At 47.1% G+C, this 18,306-nt stretch overlaps 1 protein-coding gene and 1 long non-coding RNA gene across 8 annotated transcripts in view; both read left to right on the forward strand.

The window, feature by feature from the left end:
- The window catches only part of KLC4 (kinesin light chain 4), a 65,566-nt gene extending 48,838 nt beyond the window's left edge, over positions 1–16,728 (forward strand). For 6 of the 7 annotated variants that reach the window (XM_079968685.1, XM_079968682.1, XM_079968686.1 and 3 more), the window contains 3 exons: positions 13,129–13,253; positions 14,747–14,804; positions 15,545–16,728. In XM_079968685.1, coding sequence (XP_079824811.1) covers positions 13,129–13,253; positions 14,747–14,804; positions 15,545–15,634 — 273 coding nt within the window. In that variant the 3' untranslated portion in view covers positions 15,635–16,728. Of the gene's footprint in view, positions 1–327; positions 427–13,128; positions 13,254–14,746; positions 14,805–15,544 lie in introns of those variants that run through there. The other variant, XM_079968688.1, reaches the window with a different exon arrangement.
- Positions 2,396–8,853, forward strand: LOC307212042. The gene is made up of 3 exons (XR_013836761.1): positions 2,396–4,580; positions 4,905–5,728; positions 6,034–8,853. It is a non-coding gene; the product is annotated as an uncharacterized lncRNA (long non-coding RNA).
- Positions 16,729–18,306: the final 1,578 nt, after the last annotated feature.

Consider the following 18,306-nt stretch of genomic DNA (forward strand, 5'->3'; position numbering starts at 1 on the left):
ATAAAAATAAAACTTTATTTATATCCGCCCTCCCCAGCCAAAGCCAGGCTCAGAGCGGCTAACAACAGTAAAATAATATAGCATTCTAAAATCTATTCATTATAAAATCAGTTCAAATCAAATTAATGGCAACCATTGGGCTAGAGTTCTGTGAGGATTATAAAGGGCAGCTGTGTGATTTTCTCCCCACCCCACTGACCTGCAGTTGTTTGCTCCCCATGCTTGTACCATTGGCTTGTATCTCCCTTCCCTCCTTTTCGTTTGGGGTTGTTGTGCATCCTCACTATGGCCTTGTAAAATTTTGTCTTTCTCCTCTCTGTGCACTAGGCTTAAATGCCTCCTGAGACTCCTTCCTCCCCACCATCACACACACAAACCCCACCCTACCCCTTCACCACAATCGCCCGGATGTTTGTGTGCCGCCCCTTCTGGCTTTCTTCCTCCAAGCCACCCCTCCCCTCCTTCCACCGTTCCTGCTCTCCTTGGCAAGGACTCCATGGCAGTCCCCAACCCCAACCCGGCGGGCACCGAGAAGTGGAACGGCACCCGCAGAGGAACGTCCAGCTGGCTGCACCCTGGTTCTACCGCTACCATGTCAACCGGCAAGAGAGAGCAGGAAGAAACTCCACGAATCCACCATTTTGCCCCACCCCTTCCCCTCCGCCAGTGCAGGACTTTGGCAGAACTCCTTGTGACTTCCTCCGTTCTCTTCCCTGTGTCTTAACGGGGGCCCTCGACGAAGGTCTTCTGCAGTCTGAAGATGTCCTTGCTGCCCATCTCTCTGCCCTACTCCTCCTCCTGGCTTCCTTCCACCGTCTCCCACCATCCCTCTCCTTGCCTTCTAGCATAACTCAGATTTTTCTGCTTCCCATTTTAGCTCTCCCCCTACCCCGCCTTGCCCTTCTCTCTGCCTCCTTCCCCCTCCACTTTCCCTTGAAGCCAGAGCAGATGGTGGGGAGGCAGGGTAGACATTGGGATATGTGTGTTTCTCACCCCTAGCTTCGGATGGCAGGGAAAGTTAGGGAGATGGGCGAATTGTACTCTGTGCCAGGGATGAGGAGTGTGTGGCCCTCCTGATGTTGTTGGGTTCCCCAGCCTTCATGACCAGGGGTCAGGGATGATGGGAGTTGTAGTCCAATAACCCCCATCCTTGTTCCGTGCTCTGTTTTCCTTTCCTGTTCATCTGGTCAAGTCTGGGATGCCTAAATGGCATTTGTATGCCCGCTGCTGCCGCAGGTAAAGGCCTTGCAGCCACCTTCTCATAGGGATTGGGCCTGTCCAGATGGAGATGGAAGAAGCTTCAGGCTTGTGTCCATTCTCCTTGCTGATGGATCCTCTTAGCCTATTCTTGCAGGGTAAAGAAAGAGAAATGGGGCACATTGTATTGAAAATAAAAATACTGACGGACATGCCAGGGCAAAAGTGTGAGAGGCAGAAGCATGAGATGTGACTTCCTAATGAGGACCTTGTTTTAAATGAGCTGGGCATAGTCCGTCTCCTGTATGGCATGGAGACTTTGGAGGAGGGTAGGCTGGAGGGGCTGCAACCGTCATGGATAGTGTTTTCATGGCCTATTCAGTACTGGCCCCTCTGATTAGACTTTTGGTCTGGACTTCCCCTGCCAGTCTAGCACTACAAGACGCCTGCATTTCAGAAGAAACAGCCTCTCTAGGACTCTGAACTCAGGAACATTTCCTCACACAGTTCCTTTTTTTTCGCAACAGGAGGGATAATCGCAGACAAGGGTGACTCAACTGCCTCTACTTGTTGTGCGGCGGGGGTGGCAAAACGGGACTGCATATTTGCATCTCTTTTATTTATTGTCATGAATGTAAAAGATTTAACCTTGCTGTGGTTTATCACTGGAGATCGCAAGGTCCCAGCCAAATGTCACACACAAACACACACACACACACACACACAAAATCCACCCTGAAACCCACACCAAATGGGTGTGTTTGTAGCAATTGTAGCTGCTAGTTATTTTAGAAGCCTGGCTAGGCAAGTGGGAGAGAGGGTTGGAACTGCACATCCTTGTATAAAAAGGCCGAGATCTAAGGCTCTTGCATGCAAGACAGCGAGGAGCAGAGGCAGGAAGAAATAGAAGGCCTCGGTTTTAAGGTGGCAGTAGTTTGGCCCATTGCGATGGGGCATTGGGGAATATTTTAAGGGATGGGGAAGGGAATTTCTGGTTGGGGCATGGAGGTGTACAGTGGAAGTGTGGGAGAGACGTGCAGTCCTACATGATTATATAGAAGCGCGTCTCACTGTGCTCATTGGCACTTATTCCCAGGTACATAAGATTTCAGCCTTGGTGGCAGCCATGCCACTGAATGCATGAGGGTGTAGCTTTGTAGGGAGCTGAGGGTGAGGAGGAGGAGGAGAGAGAGAGAGAGAGAGAGAGAGAGAGAGAGAGAGTTCCCTTAGGAACTGGGGCGTACAGCGGGGCTTGCAATGTGTTGTCGGAATTTATTTTTTCTTTTTTAATGAGGTGGGGATTTAAATGTAGACTGTGAAAAAGGGCACGTTGTTGGAGAGAATACCGGAAGGGATTTGTTGAGTAGAAAGCAAAGTCTGGGGAAGGGTTGGAGAGAAGTCCACTTGCATGCAGAGCATTTGTTTTGGGGCCCATTTTACATCATGGAAACCTACATGGCCAGGATCGGTTAGGGCCAAATCCAAACTGGACAGAGCAAGGACACACACACACACACACACACACACAGCATTCATGCATTTCCACACACTTGGCGTATTCACTCACTTCCAGACACTGTCCTGGTTCCGTCTCCCTTCTCCTCCCTCCAGCTACCCACTTCTCCTGCCTGCCCTCTTTAGTCAAACAGGCAGGGCTGAGTTGACAACGCAGGAGGACGTTGCTGTCTCCCTGTATCGTCATCCTGCTGCGCTTCTCTGAGAATAAGACCCCCTTTCTCAGCGTACAGTGAAGAAGCCAAGCCGGCGAGTGTTGCAGGAAGAGAGCAAGCTCCCTTTTACGTTGCCAGCTTGGTGGGCCTGGTTCCCCCGCTTCTCAGCTGTTTCACACAGACGAGGGTTGTGGGGAGGGGTGGTTGAAACCTAACTTCCCCGTGATCTCCCTCCCCCTTGCGCTGCTCAACCAATCCGCAGGCGAGCATCTGAGAAGCAGTGGAAATGGGGCTGTGGAGGAGGCGGGGAGTAGGACTTGAGGGGGAAGCCGATTGGTCAAGTGGGAAAGCCTGGCAGGCCGTATTTGGCCCACAGGCCGAAGTTCTCCAGCCCTGGTGCAGAGGGTCTAGCAATGCCTGAAGGGAAATCTGGGCACTGGAATTTTCTGGGCTCTGGTTTCGAAGGGAGACAGTTAATTCATCCCTTGCACTGGTGCTGGACGTATAACTCCTTTATGTTTCTGAAGGGGAGTCAGGCGCTTTGATCCTCCTCCAAGGCATGCAGGTGTGAGGGAATTTTTTTCCTTCAGCTCTCCTACCCATGCATAGCTTTTGTGGCTGTTTTTGATGTGATTTGGTGTTCTCGTGAGTATAGCTGGCTTTAAAAGAAGACGGCGACTAGATAACGTTTATAAATTAGAATTAGGGCTAGGTGTTAGGTAAGACATATGCACCCTTTTTGCTCCAGCTGCCCATAACCATAGAGTGCTGGAACTGAATCCTAAGAGTATGCCATTATTGCCCTGTGCTGTTCTTTCTGAAGCAGCTGGAGCTGCTGGAGGCAGGATGCAGGTCAAGGGAGTGCCTGACCCGGAAAGGATGCTCTCGGCTGGAACTGTGTGGCAGGACGGTCTGAAGGCTCTTGGGCCTAAATGCCTCTTGGGGTTCCTTTTGGGAAGTCCTTTGCAGCCGCAGCAGAACTTTTTTGCTTTTTTGCCTGTCTGCTTCTGAAAGGGGCAGCTTAATGCATGTCTGGGGCATGGCAGCTCTTGCCTCCCCATAAAGGGAGCCGGTAGGGAGAGGTGTAACCAACCCATCCAGAGGCAGCCAGGCTGCAGTTGCTAAGAACCTATTGATGCTTCTTTTACACATGGTTGTGGTTCTGCCCTGCACCAAGTGGGGAGGTGAAGGATGCTGTGAAGATGCCTCTGGAGCCCGTCCTGGGAAGCTGCTTCCAGGGCCTTCCCTTAGAGCGACGGAGCCTCGATCAGCTCTCTGCCCAGCTCTGCATTTTGCCTTGCACTGGGGCTCTCCACAAGCCTTTAAAAATAAAAAATATAAAAAAATAGCACTAGCTGGGGGTGCTAAAAGTGTGTTCTACTTTCTGCCTTTGGCGCATACTTGGTGCTTTCCTTTAATGTTGTGAACTGATTTACCTCCAATTAAAGGCAGAAGGACCTGATCCCCTTCTTCTCCGTGACTCTTTTCACCATGCCGCCGCTCTTCTTATTCTTTTAAGAGCATTGCTGTCTCTTTCCTCCGACGGCAAATCTTTATAGGCTTCCACACACTGCAAATGCTCTGTTGTGAAAAGCAGGCAGCAAACTGGCCTTAGGTACATGTGTAAAGTATGAATGAAGTGTGTGTGTGTGTGTGTGTGTGTGTGTGTGTGTGTGTGTGTGACTGACTGACTATTATGGAGCAAGTACAGTGGTGCCTCGCAAGACGAAATTAATCCGTTCCGTGAGGCTCTTCGTATAGCGGTTTTTTCGTCTTGCGAAGCAAGCCCATTGACAGCTTAGCGGATTAGCGCTATTAGCGGTTTAGTGGCTTTTAGCGATCAGCTGATAAGCGGCTTAGCGCCTTAGGAAAAGGGGGGGAGGGGGAAAACCCGCAGGAACTCGCAAGACATTTTCGTCTTGCGAAGCAAGCCCATAGGGAAATTCCTTTTGCGAAGCGCCTCCAAAACGGAAAACCCTTTCGTCTAGCGGGTTTTCCGTCTTGCGAGGCGTTCGTCTTGCGGGGCACCACTGTAAGGGGAAAGGATTTGCTATTCCCTGTGCAGTAGCCACCATGTATAAAGTCACTCTGCCAAACAGAAGGGGGAAACAGAAGCTTTAAGAAGACCTGTTGTGTTTTTTTTGTTCAGAATTATTGCTTACCCATACAGTCTGAGGTTCAGTGGGTCTGAGAATCTATACCTCTAAGGGAAAATGCTGCATCAGGCATTTATAGGAATAATAAAATATGAATCGATGCAGGACAGCAGCATGCGTGCAATTCAGCAGTGGACCTGAATTCATTCCCACTTCCCTGCACTATATTGTCTCTCTCCCTGCCTCCAAGCTTACCCTGCCTGTCCTTGTGGCTTCCAGCACCGCAAGAAAGTAAAAATATTTGGAGAATATAAAGCAAAGCAAAACTGCTCAAATGTTTTCAGTCACCCAAGGGAAAAAAGAATGAGTCTTCCTCCCTTAGGAGAACTGGGATATATTAGTTTCATTATGAATAATGTACGTGATGGGAATACCAGGTTGGATCAGCTCACCAGTCAAACATTTCTTGTCTGCTTTTCTGAAAACACAAGACGGGGTAAAGAAGTAAGATTGTATATTCTCTCGACCTTAGGTTGATGGTAGGATTCAACCAGGAAAGTTTTTCCTACCACGGAGTTGTATTGATGGGAGAAGCATCATATGTGAGATATCCCATCAAAAACATTAAATTTGGGGGTAGGGTGTAGAATTTATTGCATTTTGTTAGGTGAAATGATAGGGAAATCTTGGGGGTGTGCAGCACATTTGACTGCCACTGCCTAAAGAAAAAACATTCTCGATTTTATTTACTATGTTTATACAGTGGTGCCTCGCAAGACGAAATTAATCCATTCCGCGAGTCTCTTCGTCTTGCGGTTTTTTCGTCTTGCAAAGCATGGCTATTAGCGGCTTAGCGCTGTTAGCGGCTTAGCGGCTATTAGCGGGCTTAGCGGCTTAGAAAAAAGGGGGGAGGGGAAAAACTCAGAAGAACTCGCAAGACGTTTCGTCTTGTGAAGCAAGCCCATAGGGAAATTCGTCTTGCGAAGCACCTCAAAAGACGGAAAACTCTTTCGTCTAGTGAGTTTTTCGTCTTGCGAGGCATTCGTCTTGCGGGGCACCACTGTATCTAGTATTCCAGTTAACCAGAGGCTGATAATGTTGACCTTTAAAAGTAGCTGGCATCAAAAGGGCATAAGAAGAGCCCAGGTTTGTTTTTGTTTTTAATTAGGTCTAAGGCAAGTAAGTTGCAGTTAACAATTCTTTAGGAATGCAGTTATGTTAGAACAGCACTGAGATTTTGGGCTCATCCAGACTTCCTTTTGTGCTGTGTTTCTAGGCACGGATCTGTGTATTAAAACACCATCTCCATGTGTGTGTCTATATGTGTGCGTTTTGCCCTGGTGCTTTCCCTGAGAATGCATGCTCTTTACCACTGAATTGGAGCAAAAAACAATCCATGGAAAACCTGAATTGCCATTTGTTCCATTTTGGTGATAAAGAGCGGGTTTTCATGGTAAAGGTGCCAGGGCAAAAACAAAAAATGGACTCTGACCATGCACTTTATAGGCCTAGAAAGCGTGAGGCAAAAGGTAAGTGTGGATGATCCCTGTGTGACTTTGCTTAAACATACCTGCGATTGTGGGAAGCTCTGAAGTTCCTGTGCTGCTTTCAATTCTGTCCCTTTACAGATGAATCCCAATTCTTTATTCTCTGCTTAATACATATTCCTGTCTGATGCCAACATGTGGCTGGCTTGCCATCCCATGGAAATGGTCCCCTTAGCTCAACTCGTAAGGTGACCCATATGGTACCTAGGAGGAAATCTGGAGCATCCTTTCGATTCAGGCCAATGGCATCCTGGTTTCTCAGAGGCCAATCAGATTCCTGTGGGAAACCCACAAGCAGGACCAAGCACAAGGGCACACTCTCTCCCTGTTTCCCCCCAGCAATTGGTATTCAAAAGGATTACTGCCTTCAGCTGTTGGAGGCAGATCATAGCTATTGCATCTAGTAGCCATTGATAGATTTATCCTCCATGAATTTGTCTATTCATCTTTTGAAGCCACCTGCTACGTGGATACAAATAATATATAATAAACCTGGCCACTTTTTCCATAGCCTCACAGTGTAATCCTACTTCTACTCAGATGTAAAATGTCATTGACTTCAATGGGACTTGCTCCTAAGTAAGTGAACACAGGATTGCAGCTCTCAGTAGAGTTCCTGTGCATGCTACCTGGGTATAAGCCATTTGAACCCAGTGGACCTCACTTCTGAGTCGAGAGGCATACAACTGTTAGTTCAGTAAAGCAGAGGCGATATTCAACATGAAGCTAACGTGCGCTACAATGGCAGCTAGCTCAAACATTGCAGAAGGATTTAATGAAATTATGTGCTTCTAATCCGAGTACTTAAGAGGTTTGCATGTAAAAGCCAGATGGAACTCTTGTGAGCAAAAAAACAAACACCTGACTCCTCTTGGGTTATAAAGCTGGAAAAGATCAGCTCTTGTGTGTAAATCCTTAAATGTGCCGATGAACGGTCCATGCTTCCTATGTCACATGAGAATTGTGCTAGAGTTTCCTTGAGCAGGGCAAAACTGGTCGTCAAGACCCTCCAGCCCCCTTCCTTAATGAAATGTTAGCTGTGCCAGCCTACATAGCACTTTGCTTCTCCTGGTTTCCCCCAGCATCTGATGTATATACATGGGTATTCACAATGCCAAACACAGCTGCAGAAGAAAGACCGAAACCAATTCCAAATAATTAGGACAAAACTGAGCCCCACATGAAATGTTACAAAACTCCAGGAACTTACAAGTAATGGTCACGGAGCATACTTACAGCAAAAAACAATACCTCATCTTCTACAACCATGGGGCCCATTCACCCTCTTTTGTACAGCTACAATGGAAATGAAAAGAAAGATTTGTTTGCTGTGGCATAGCTGGTCAAGAAACTGGTTGCATCTTTCCTGAGCTTCCTTTGCCCTCTCTATAGCAGTGACCTTCCCCTTCTGAAACAATTGGAGGGGGTGCCTGGGAGTTACTGGGTGAATGGCTGTGGGCAATAAAGCCAGTGGGAGTGTCTGAATTTGTGGGAATATTCCACAGAGAGTTTGGAATCCAGTTTATAGGACTGGACCAACCTAACAGATCTATTTAGCTGAAAAGTACATGGGTGGGGGGATGGTAGATCACTGCCTTCTGAAGGTAAGGATCTGACCAAGATAACTGGTTCTTCACAACTCCAGCACCTACTCCCATTTGTTTCCAGACCTTCCAACATCTATCCAAACTATAGCCTGCTGCTTGATACCCATGAGTGGTATCAAGTCCTGACCCAGCCCACAAACACATTCTTTGGCATTTATAGGTGTTGTCTCCACAACACTAAGTTACATAGTTGGCGAAGACCACAACGAAAGATCCAGCTTTCCAGAGAATCTGCAGTGCAGCCTAGCAGGTGTCCATAGCCAGGAAGAAACATTCTATGGCATAAACTCTCCTGGAGAGCCTCCCTATAAGCTACAGCAGGGTTGTAAAATGTGTGGCCCTCAAAATGATGTTTGAGTCAACTCCCATCAGTCCCAGCCAGCATGGCCAGGGATGGTGTTCAGAAGCACCTGAAGATTCCCATCCCTGAGCTAAGGCAACTTCATGCATCTCTTCCATGCCATACCTGCAGCAGAACTTAGGCCAGGGGTTGCCAAACTTTTTGGGCCATTGGACATGTTTGGTAATTTGAGAAAGTGCTGCGAGAACCAGTTTCTTTTATTTATTTTATTTGTTAAATTTGTATACTTCCCTTCATCCGAAGATCTCAGGACGGTTCACGGCATAAAAATGCAAAAATAAAAACACATAACAAAAATGAGATTCCGCAAAATGGCTGCCATGCAGGTGCATTTGTGACAAGACACAAAATGGTGGTTGCGGCATAACACAAAATGGCTGCCACACGTGAAGAGCCGAGAAAGGTACACCAAATTTTGCAGGCATCTTCCCCTTCACCATCAATGGGAAAAAGGCACCTGCATCAGCCAATACTTGATAACAGACGTTTTTTGCACTTCTCCTATGTTTAGAACGGAAGGAAGGGTTGATGTCCAATCTTGTAACATAGGCATCTTTAAGGGGGAAAATTCATTTTAGGAGAGGAAGCAGTACAAACAAGAACTGAGCAGGAACAATGCATTGTGGATTTTTGAGGGGATATTTACTGGGGCCTTTTGCAGATGCCACATGATGCCCTGCTGCCCGTGGGCGCTGTGTTGGCAACCCCTATCTTAGGTAAACTGCAAACTACATTTCTGCACATCTTGGGTCAGTAATAAATTACGTCGGGGCCCTAGGTAAAGGTAAAGGGACCCCTGACCATTAGGTCCAGTCGTGGCAGACTCTGGGGTTGTGGTGCTCATCTTGCTTTATTGGCCAAGGGAGCCAGTGTACAGCTTCCGGGTCATGTGGCCAGCATGACTAAGCCGCTTCTGGCGAACCAGAGTAGCGCACAGAAACGCCGTTTACCTTCCTGCCGGAGTGGTACCTATTTGCTTACTTGCACTCTGAGGTGCTTTCGAACTGCTAGGTTGGCAGGAGCAGGGACCGAGCAACGGGAGCTCACCCTGTCGCAGGGATTCGAACTGCCAACCTTCTGATCGGCAAGTCCTAGGCTCTGTGGTTTAACCCACAGTGCCACCCGCGTCCCTACGTCGGGGCCCTAAGTTGCAACAATACAATGGTTTGACCAGATTGTGTAACGGCCACTTCCTACATGAGAGCCACCTCTCCTTGAATCACCTCTCCTCGAGCCCTGACAGGTGCCCATCACTGGGAAGATTCTGCACCAGGCGGCTCAGAACTGCCTTTGTAATTTCCCACTGCCCCCTTGTGCAGTACTGTCAGGGACCTGGTGAAAAGTGTAAACGGCTCCCAAGTCACCGGTTTCAGGTGGCAGCGTTGCCACCACTGAGGAAGCATACATTGGTCCCTCCGTGCTTGCATATGTTACAGATGCAAAGCGGGGCCAGGGAGGGAGGGTTGTAAGTGGGAGTCATGGAGTTGAAAAGGCCATTAGGAATTTTCACCTGCTGTTCAGCTGAAATCCACTTTTCACCCAGCAGTTACAGTCCTGTCCTCTGGGCAACGGAGAACAAGCTTTCTCCATCTTCCGCATGACATATCTTCAGATGCTTGGAGACAGCTATCATGTCACTCCTTAACTGCCTCTCCTCTGGGCTAAACATAGAAAGCTCTTAGTTCCATTTCCCATAGGCTTTGTTCCCAGAGCTGCGGATTGTGAGCTGGGGGGGGGGGGTTTAGCGAGGAAGAACTGCAATTCTTCCCTCCCTCCCCCATCAAGCAAGCTTGATATTTAGGCTCTTGCATTAAAATGAGGCTAGAATGTTGCCCCCTCCCCAACCTCCTTCATTAAGAGATCTAATTAATTCTGCTTTCATGCAAGGCAGCTGGCAAACAATGGACATATTTTCTAGTTACCACTATAAGCACGCAAATCAAGGACACAAACGCATGAAAATCAGGACCATTACAAGGGTTAATTTGGGATAGAGAAATTAGGTTCGGAATAGGGACTATTAAGAGGCAGGAGACCTTTGGAAATATATATATATGTCCATGACTAATGTGGTTCTCAAACTTTTTTATCGGGGGTACACATTCAGAATAAAAAATTGCTTGTGCAACACCATTATTATTTTTTTACTGATAAGTAATACAAACAGAGTGGACGCGGGTTGCGGTTCGAATCCCCGCGGCGGGGTGCACTCCCGCTGCTCGGTCCCAGCGCCTGCCAACCTAGCAGTTCGAAAGCACCCTTAAGTGCAAGTAGATAAATAGGGATCACTTACTGGTGGGAAGGTAAACGGCGTTTCCGTGTGCTGCGCTGGTTCGCCAGATGCAGCTTTGTCACGCTGGCCATGTGACCCGGAAGTGTCTGCGGACAGCGCTGGCCCCCGGCCTCTTGACTGAGATGGGCGCACAACCCCAGAGTCTGTCAAGACTGGCCTGTACGGGCAGGGGTACCTTTACCTTTACCTTAATACAAACAGAAATAACTAGTAGTGCTTGACTTTGAAAAGATGTCTATCCGTATTCTGCAAACCAAGCAAATAAATAAAATGATACTATACTGTACTACACTATGCTAGACTGAAATGTTTAAATGTTTCTTCGTCCTTGAATCTTCCAGCCACATTGCCACACCAGTGATCTAGATCAAGGCTATGTTATTCATATCCTGCAGCTTCTTGCTGAACAGGGTATCTGGTTTGAAGTTTGGATTCCAGTGAGTCACAAACTTTCACCGAAGAGAAAAGTAAACTTGACTCGCACAGGAGTGAAAAATGTAGAGATGTTTGCCTGGATCTTTGCATGCAGCAAGTATGACGGTGGTGTGATTTTTGACAGTCCTGATTGGCCATAGGGTCAAAGGGAAATGGCAGGCAACTGTCTCTTGCCCCCCCCCCCCCATGGTAATAAATCACAGTGTCCTGCCTCACGGAAACATTTGGTTAGCCTTTATGGAAAACAGACTAGATAGACCGTTAGTGTGCTCCAGCATGCCTCTTCTAATAGTCTTCCTTCAGGGTGCAACTTACACCTATTTCTTGCATGAGAACCTCTTCAAGAACGTGGTTTCGTAGTTCTAGCTGCATAGGAGGACTTTCGCTTCTGAGCATGTGACAATCTAAACTTTACTATACTCCCTCCAATGTCTTTGAAATCCTGTGTGTGTGTGTGTGTGTGTGTGTGTGTTCCTTTTTCTACATGTGTGGATGTTCTGAGTGACCATCTTTCCTGGCACAAAATGCTCACATTAGAGATGTGGTCTATATGGTGATTGTGTGCGTATGTAATACTGTGTTTTAATAGTAATGTTGTGTTTTAATTGTAACCTGCCCCAGGGACGTGTTAGGCTGAAGGGCAGGTAGTAAATTGTAACAGCCGTAACAACAATTCTGTTTTAAGTAACATACCATTCCAGAATAAGGCCTTCTAGGTAACTTTTTTTTTTTGGGTAACAGTTCCCATCACTGAATCTGTTTTGCATGAGAGAAATTGAGAGCAGCGGTGGGCGTAATTTCTTGCTCACACAGTGGATAAGCATAGCTGTAAGGACTTAGTGATGCTGCGATAGCTGGGTGGTCACGGCAAACAATGCCCATGTTAATTTTTGCAACTCAGCCATAACTTCAATAAATGTCTCTCACTCACGCACAAGACACACACTGCTTTTCCGTTTGTTCCCAGGCCTATATGTGGGCCATGCCCATTGTTTGTGTTTATCTAGGCGTGGATTCATGGCAGCGAGAGCATATGCCAGCCTCTCTTGTGTGCAAATGATGCATTTGTCTGTTGAGAAGAAAGAGTGTGTTCTTCAGTATGCAAGTGAAGTTCAGTTTTACACACCCAGCTTTTTTTGGACTGTGCTGTACAGGTTGCTGGTGGGGAAATCAATTTATCCCCCAGATGATGAAAACATAGAATAGGATGTGAAGGGAAAGAACAGGCCAAATCTTTTACGAGTTTTCTCCCCTTTCGCGGGGAAGTGTTCACATGTGCAGCCCCCAATTGCAACCTGAAGTTGGTACAGTCCTGGAAAACCCCTACCACGCTTTTCTTCAAATCAAAGATGGCCCTGTTATTCCTGTCAACCCTGACTATGGTCTGTGCTGGCTGGAGCTGATTGGAATTAGAGTGCTTTACCTCTGCTTTACAATGTACCTTGGTTCTTGAACTTAAATCTGTTCTGGAAGTCTGTTCGACTCCTGAAACCATTAAAAAAACAAGGCGTGGCTTCCGATTGGCTGCAGGAGCTTCATACACTCAAGCAGAAGCCACGTCGGACATTCGGCTTCTGAAAAATGTTTGAAAACCGGAACACTTGCTTCCCGGTTTTCGGCATTCCAGAGCCGATTTGTTCGTCAACTAAGCCATTCAAGAACCAAGGTTCCACTGTATATAACACCTCCAAATCTGATGAGCATTTACATAGGCTTGTTTTGGTGTAGGCCACCAGCCCATTTAATACTGGCAGTTATTGTTGCCAGACAGGAAAAGGGAGAGATCCTCTGCCACTGTACTAACAGGTTGCCATTAAGTTCTGACTCCAAATCACATGCAGCCGTTTCCTTCTGCTCTCTGGATGAGTCACTGTCCACACGCCATCTCACCAATTATTGCCATTTGTTGTCTTCCTGTCCAGGATGGCACTGGTGCCCTTCGACGCAGCGGTTCCCTAGGGAAGATTCGGGATGTGATCAGGAGAAGCAGTGAAATGCTGGTCAAGAAACTGCAGGGGAATGGCCCGCTGGAGCCAAGGAACACCAAGTAAGAGGCTTTCATATTTGTTTGCTTAAAGCATTTGTACTGTGCCCTTTTTGGTAAAAGGCTCTCAGAGTAGGTAAGAAAAATCCACGGTAAGATAAACTTGCTGTGGCTCTTGCATCTAGCTAGCTGCCATCTCTAGACCTGCACCCTGCTTTCTTAAAGACTGCAGAACCTTAACTTTTTTTTTTTAATTGGCTGTACCATAGTTTGCTGGTTAGGATTGAATGGTAAACTGTGGATTGCCTCAGGAGAGGAGAGGGAGAATCACTGTGCATGAGGAGGGGTGCAAGAGGGAGCATGCAAGACTGAGACTTTGTCCCATGCTTGGAAATGTTCATCTGAACCATCTCCAGTCATTTTTATTGTCTGTACCACCTTGCATTACCCCTTGATGAAAGACACTTTATGTCACATGAGAAAAGTATATTCTCCAAACTTCCTTTCATCTGAGAAAGGAAGCTGGTAAAGGGCACCTCTAGCTACAGAGGTCACTTTGAGTCTTTATTGATAAGAGATTAATCCACGAGTGCCCCCAAACTCCAAACCTAGCTTTTCCAGAGTTGACTGACCCCACCCAAAGTAGGCACCTTTCCAGTTTAGCAGACTCAGGAACTGCTCACCCATAATGCTTCTATCTTGGAATAGGAGTATTGCATCTAGATCAAGGGAAGTAATAGTGCCACTGTAATCTGCTCTGGTCAGACCTCACCTGGAGTACTGTGTCCAGTTCTGGGCACCACAGTTCAAGAAGGACACTGACAAACTGGAACGTGTCCAGAGGAGGGCAACCAAAATGGTCAAAGGCCTGGAAACAATGCCTGATGAGGAACGGCTAAGGGAGCTGGGCATGTTTAGCCTGGAGAAGAGGAGGTTAAGGGGTGATATGATAGCCATGTTCAAATATATAAAAGGATGTCACATAGAGGAGGGAGAAAGGTTGTTTTCTGCTGCTCCAGAGAAGCGGACATGGAGCAATCGTTCCAAACTACAAGAAAAAAGATTCCACCTAAACATTAGGAAGAACTTCCTGACAGTAAGAGCTGTTCGACAGTGGAATTTGCTGCCAAGGTGTGTGGTGGAGTCTCCTTCTTTGGAGGTCTTTAAGCAGAGGCTTGACAACCATATGTCAGGAGTGCTCTGATGGTGTTTCCTGCTTGGCAGGGGGTTGGACTCAATGGCCCTTGTGGTCTCTTCCAACTCTATGATTCTATGATTCTAGGGTTCGGACTCAGTTTTTTGGCACTCATCCAGCCCACTGCTGAGTCCAGGCACTGGGCTAGGGCTTGCACAGCATCTCCTGAGTCAGTTGTTACAAAGAGCTGGGTATCATCAGCATGTTGAGGACACTAATCTCTAATTTGATATGTGGCAAAGGGATGTTCTCTGACATAGAGTGGAAAAGGTTTAGTCAAGATTTCTTGCCCAAAGTATTCCCAGATGAATGAAAAGAGTATGCCTGGAGCCAGAAACATATTTTTCTTACTTTTTTTTAGCATGAAACGGGCAGCATCACTGAACTACCTGAATAAATCCAGTGAGGATTCCTTCCAGGTGAGAGCACCATTTGCTATGTTCCCAAAACAGCATGAGCTGCAGGTTATTTTCACTCCTTCTGTTGCTGCAAATGGGAAAAAAATATATTCAGGTGTAGGGAAAAAGAGTTAGATCAGCTAAGGTGAAACGTCAGAATGTGTAAGTTCCCCGTGAGTATTGGTATCACCACTGGAAGGGATATAGTCTGGATTAAGTGCAGGAGGAAACATAGTCGTTGAGTTTGCACCTAATTCTAAGCCAAACTTTGGCTCATCAGTCATGCAAGCTCCCAGAGAGCAGATCTAGGCCACTTTGCTCTTCTGGCCATGCTGCTGCTGAGAAGTAAACAATGGCTTGGTTTAGTGCATCTTCTCTCTGGGAGTCCACATGCTCACATTTTAATGTCAAGCCATGGTTTGGCTTAGCATTACATGCAAGCCAGGTCACAGATCTGGAAGCGTGCATGTGTCTGAAATATTTGCTGCTGTAGCATTTGAGAAGTTCCCCTGGGTAAGCTGGAAATCAAGTGTGAGGCAAGGATTTCCCCCTCTTAACTTCTGAATCATCACTGTGGGGTGCCTTAATTATCACTTCTGCAACAGGACTGGTGCAGTTTGCATCTCTCAGGGCTAACATGCCGTGCTACATTGAGAGAAATCTGAACACTTGCTGGTTACTTTTCATGTTTTAACACAAGCTCTTGGTCTTAATGAATACAAGATTGGAATATGTAAGTGAAACTGGGTTTATTTTTTTAGGATTCCCAGGGTCTTCGGGCTGAGAGCAGAGGCCTCAGTGCAAGCAGTGTGGATCTCCCTTCTCACACCTCCTTGCTCACCTCTAACTGAACCTACCACATTATTGATCGCCACACCCTGTCTCAAATGTTGACTGCTTCACCATACCGATACTTCCATCTCAAGCTGATCGCTGTTTTGGATACTTCATCTGTAACGTCCTCACATGTTAGAATGCTCATTATTGCCTCTTGTGTTGATATCACTACAGTGGAAGAGAAGTGTGTCCTGTTATTGGAAAACACTAACCCACACGGGACCATTGCCAGACCGGAAAGGGGAGCTCCCTCCTTCACCAGCTGTGGAATAGCAGCTTTGGTGAATGCTTCCACCCCCATGTTTGCAAGCTGTGTTTTACCGATTGCACAGAATCGAGTTCCAGTATCTCTTCCTTGACCCGCTGCCTTGCTGAACTTTGGGCACAGAGTCTCAGCCTCTTCCTTAGTGTGCATCCTTTCCACCAGATAGCATTGCTGAGAGAAGCTCTCTCGTCCATGCTCTCAAGCTGGCTTGCTCAATCCTTCGGTGCCTGAGCCCGATAGTCCCCAGTACCATCTATTTTTGCACAGTATATCTCCCCCATCATCCCGCCCCCCCCCCCCGGCAGCCTTCTAGGGCTAGGCTCTTGCCAATGAGTATTCTTGTGTCTGGGGGTTGTACTGCAGCAGCAGACAGGAAGGGACATGGAAATATGATGGCTAGTTAGCCAATTTTGTGGGGGATTAACTTTGCCTAACCAAAGCAGTGGTGGGAAACCTCTTTGCTCCCTTTAGGGCTTCATTTATTCAGGTCTCTTGTGGGCCTCATGACAGCAGTGGGCAGGGCTGGAATCACCTCCTCTATCTCTCTCTTATCACCCACCCACCCATCCATCTAGTCCATACACACACTCTGCCCGCTTACTTAAAAGGACACAAAGAGACAGGCATCGACTTCACAGAGATTCGGTATGTATACACTCCACAAGTCTTGTTCCCACTCTAGCCTCTGGCATCGCCTGTGTCTGCCTTAGCATGAGCCACTGTAGTGCAGAGCAATGAAAATAACCGCAGGGAGAACCTGCCACTAGCCCTGTGTTACTACCCGTGATTTACTTCCGATTGTTGTTGTTTTAATTTAATAATTAAAAACGATCACAGAAGCCATTTTGCCAAGCGTCTCCAGAGCAGATCTTGCTGTCGAAACACTTCTTGGGTTTTACATCTGCCACGCATGACGACAGTGACAATGAAACTAGGGAGAGAGCAGCTGTCTCTCAGAAATGAGCACGCATTGTTGTACAGGGACAAAAATGTTACCTGGGGTGGGGTGTTAAACAGCACATCACCTTGCCTCTTATTCAAAATAAAACAGTGTGGTTTGAATGCACAAAGGTCTCTTACACCAAGTCAGACCGTTAGTTCATCTTGGCACAGTGCTGGCAGCAGCTCTCTAGGATGGCTGGGGAAACCAGGCCTGCAAAACCATTTTGAAGCAAGTCACACCCACCTGCCTGACATTTGATGTCAGGTATGGGGCAAGTGAAGACATAGCTAGGTCAAAAGGGGGTTTGGAGGCACCACTGATCAGCAGCACCTGCAAAGCCCAGGGCTTGTATGGAATCTAATGCAGCTTATAGGTAAAAGTAAAGGGACCCCTGACCATTAGGTCCAGTCGCGGACGACTCTGGGGTTGCAACGCTCATCTCGCTTTATTGGCCAAGGGAGCCGGCGTACAGCTTCCGGGTCATGTGGCCAGCATAACTAAGCTGCTTCTGGAGAACCAGAGCAGCGCACGGAAACGCCGTTTACCTTCCCGCCGGAGCAGTACCTATTTATCTACTTGCACTTTGACGTGCTTTCGAACTGCTAGGTTGGCAGGAGCAGGGACTGAGCAATGGGAGCTCACCACATTGCGGGGATTCGAACTGCCAGCCTTCTGATCGGCAAGCCCTAGGCTCTGTGATTTAACCTACAGCGCCACCCGCGTCCCAATGCAGCTTATAGTTGATGCTTATACAGAGCCATACATGCCCCTTTGAAAGCACTGTGGTCTTTTAATTAAGGAGTGTACATAAATGTTTAAAAAAATAAATAAATCAGCCTAGTATTGGTGCTTGCATAATGCCATACATGGCGCTTTGAAGCACCAGCAGACAATTGATCTCACACAGTTTAATTTCAACCCACGCAAGCAAAAACTGATCACCTGATGCTATGGTAATATAAAATGATTGGCAGGTGGGCAGCCCCACCCACCCCTGCTCAACTTGGCCCATGGGGTTGGGGGGGGGGGGCAAGGTTCTGAACCACCAGCAGCATGCAGTAGATTTATGCTTATAAAATGTATGCATTGCTCTCTACTTAAAGAAGTCAACCAAAAGGTACAATGATACAACTTAAAACATATTAGAAACAGACCTACTAGTACAATATAAAATAACTGGTATTGCCCTAATGGCTAGGAAAACAAAAACGACCTTGTGGAAACAATGGCAAGGTTGGAGAGGACAATTCCATAACTGCACAGGCACTCTTTTGAACTGGAGACACTAAAGGCTGAGCCTAAGGCGATTAATCGCAAAACTCACTCTTCATGCGTTGAGGTGCAGTCCTGCTGAGTGATAAATGATTCTGCACTCCCCCCACACCACTAAAAAACAACAACGTGGGTTGGACTAAATGGTTCTTGGAACTCCTTCCAACTCTATAATTCTATGTTTCTTTCAGCCTTTAAAAGAGGCT

This window comes from Podarcis cretensis (assembly GCF_951804945.1).
Source record: "Podarcis cretensis genome assembly, chromosome: 3".
NCBI lineage: Eukaryota > Metazoa > Chordata > Lepidosauria > Squamata > Lacertidae > Podarcis > Podarcis cretensis.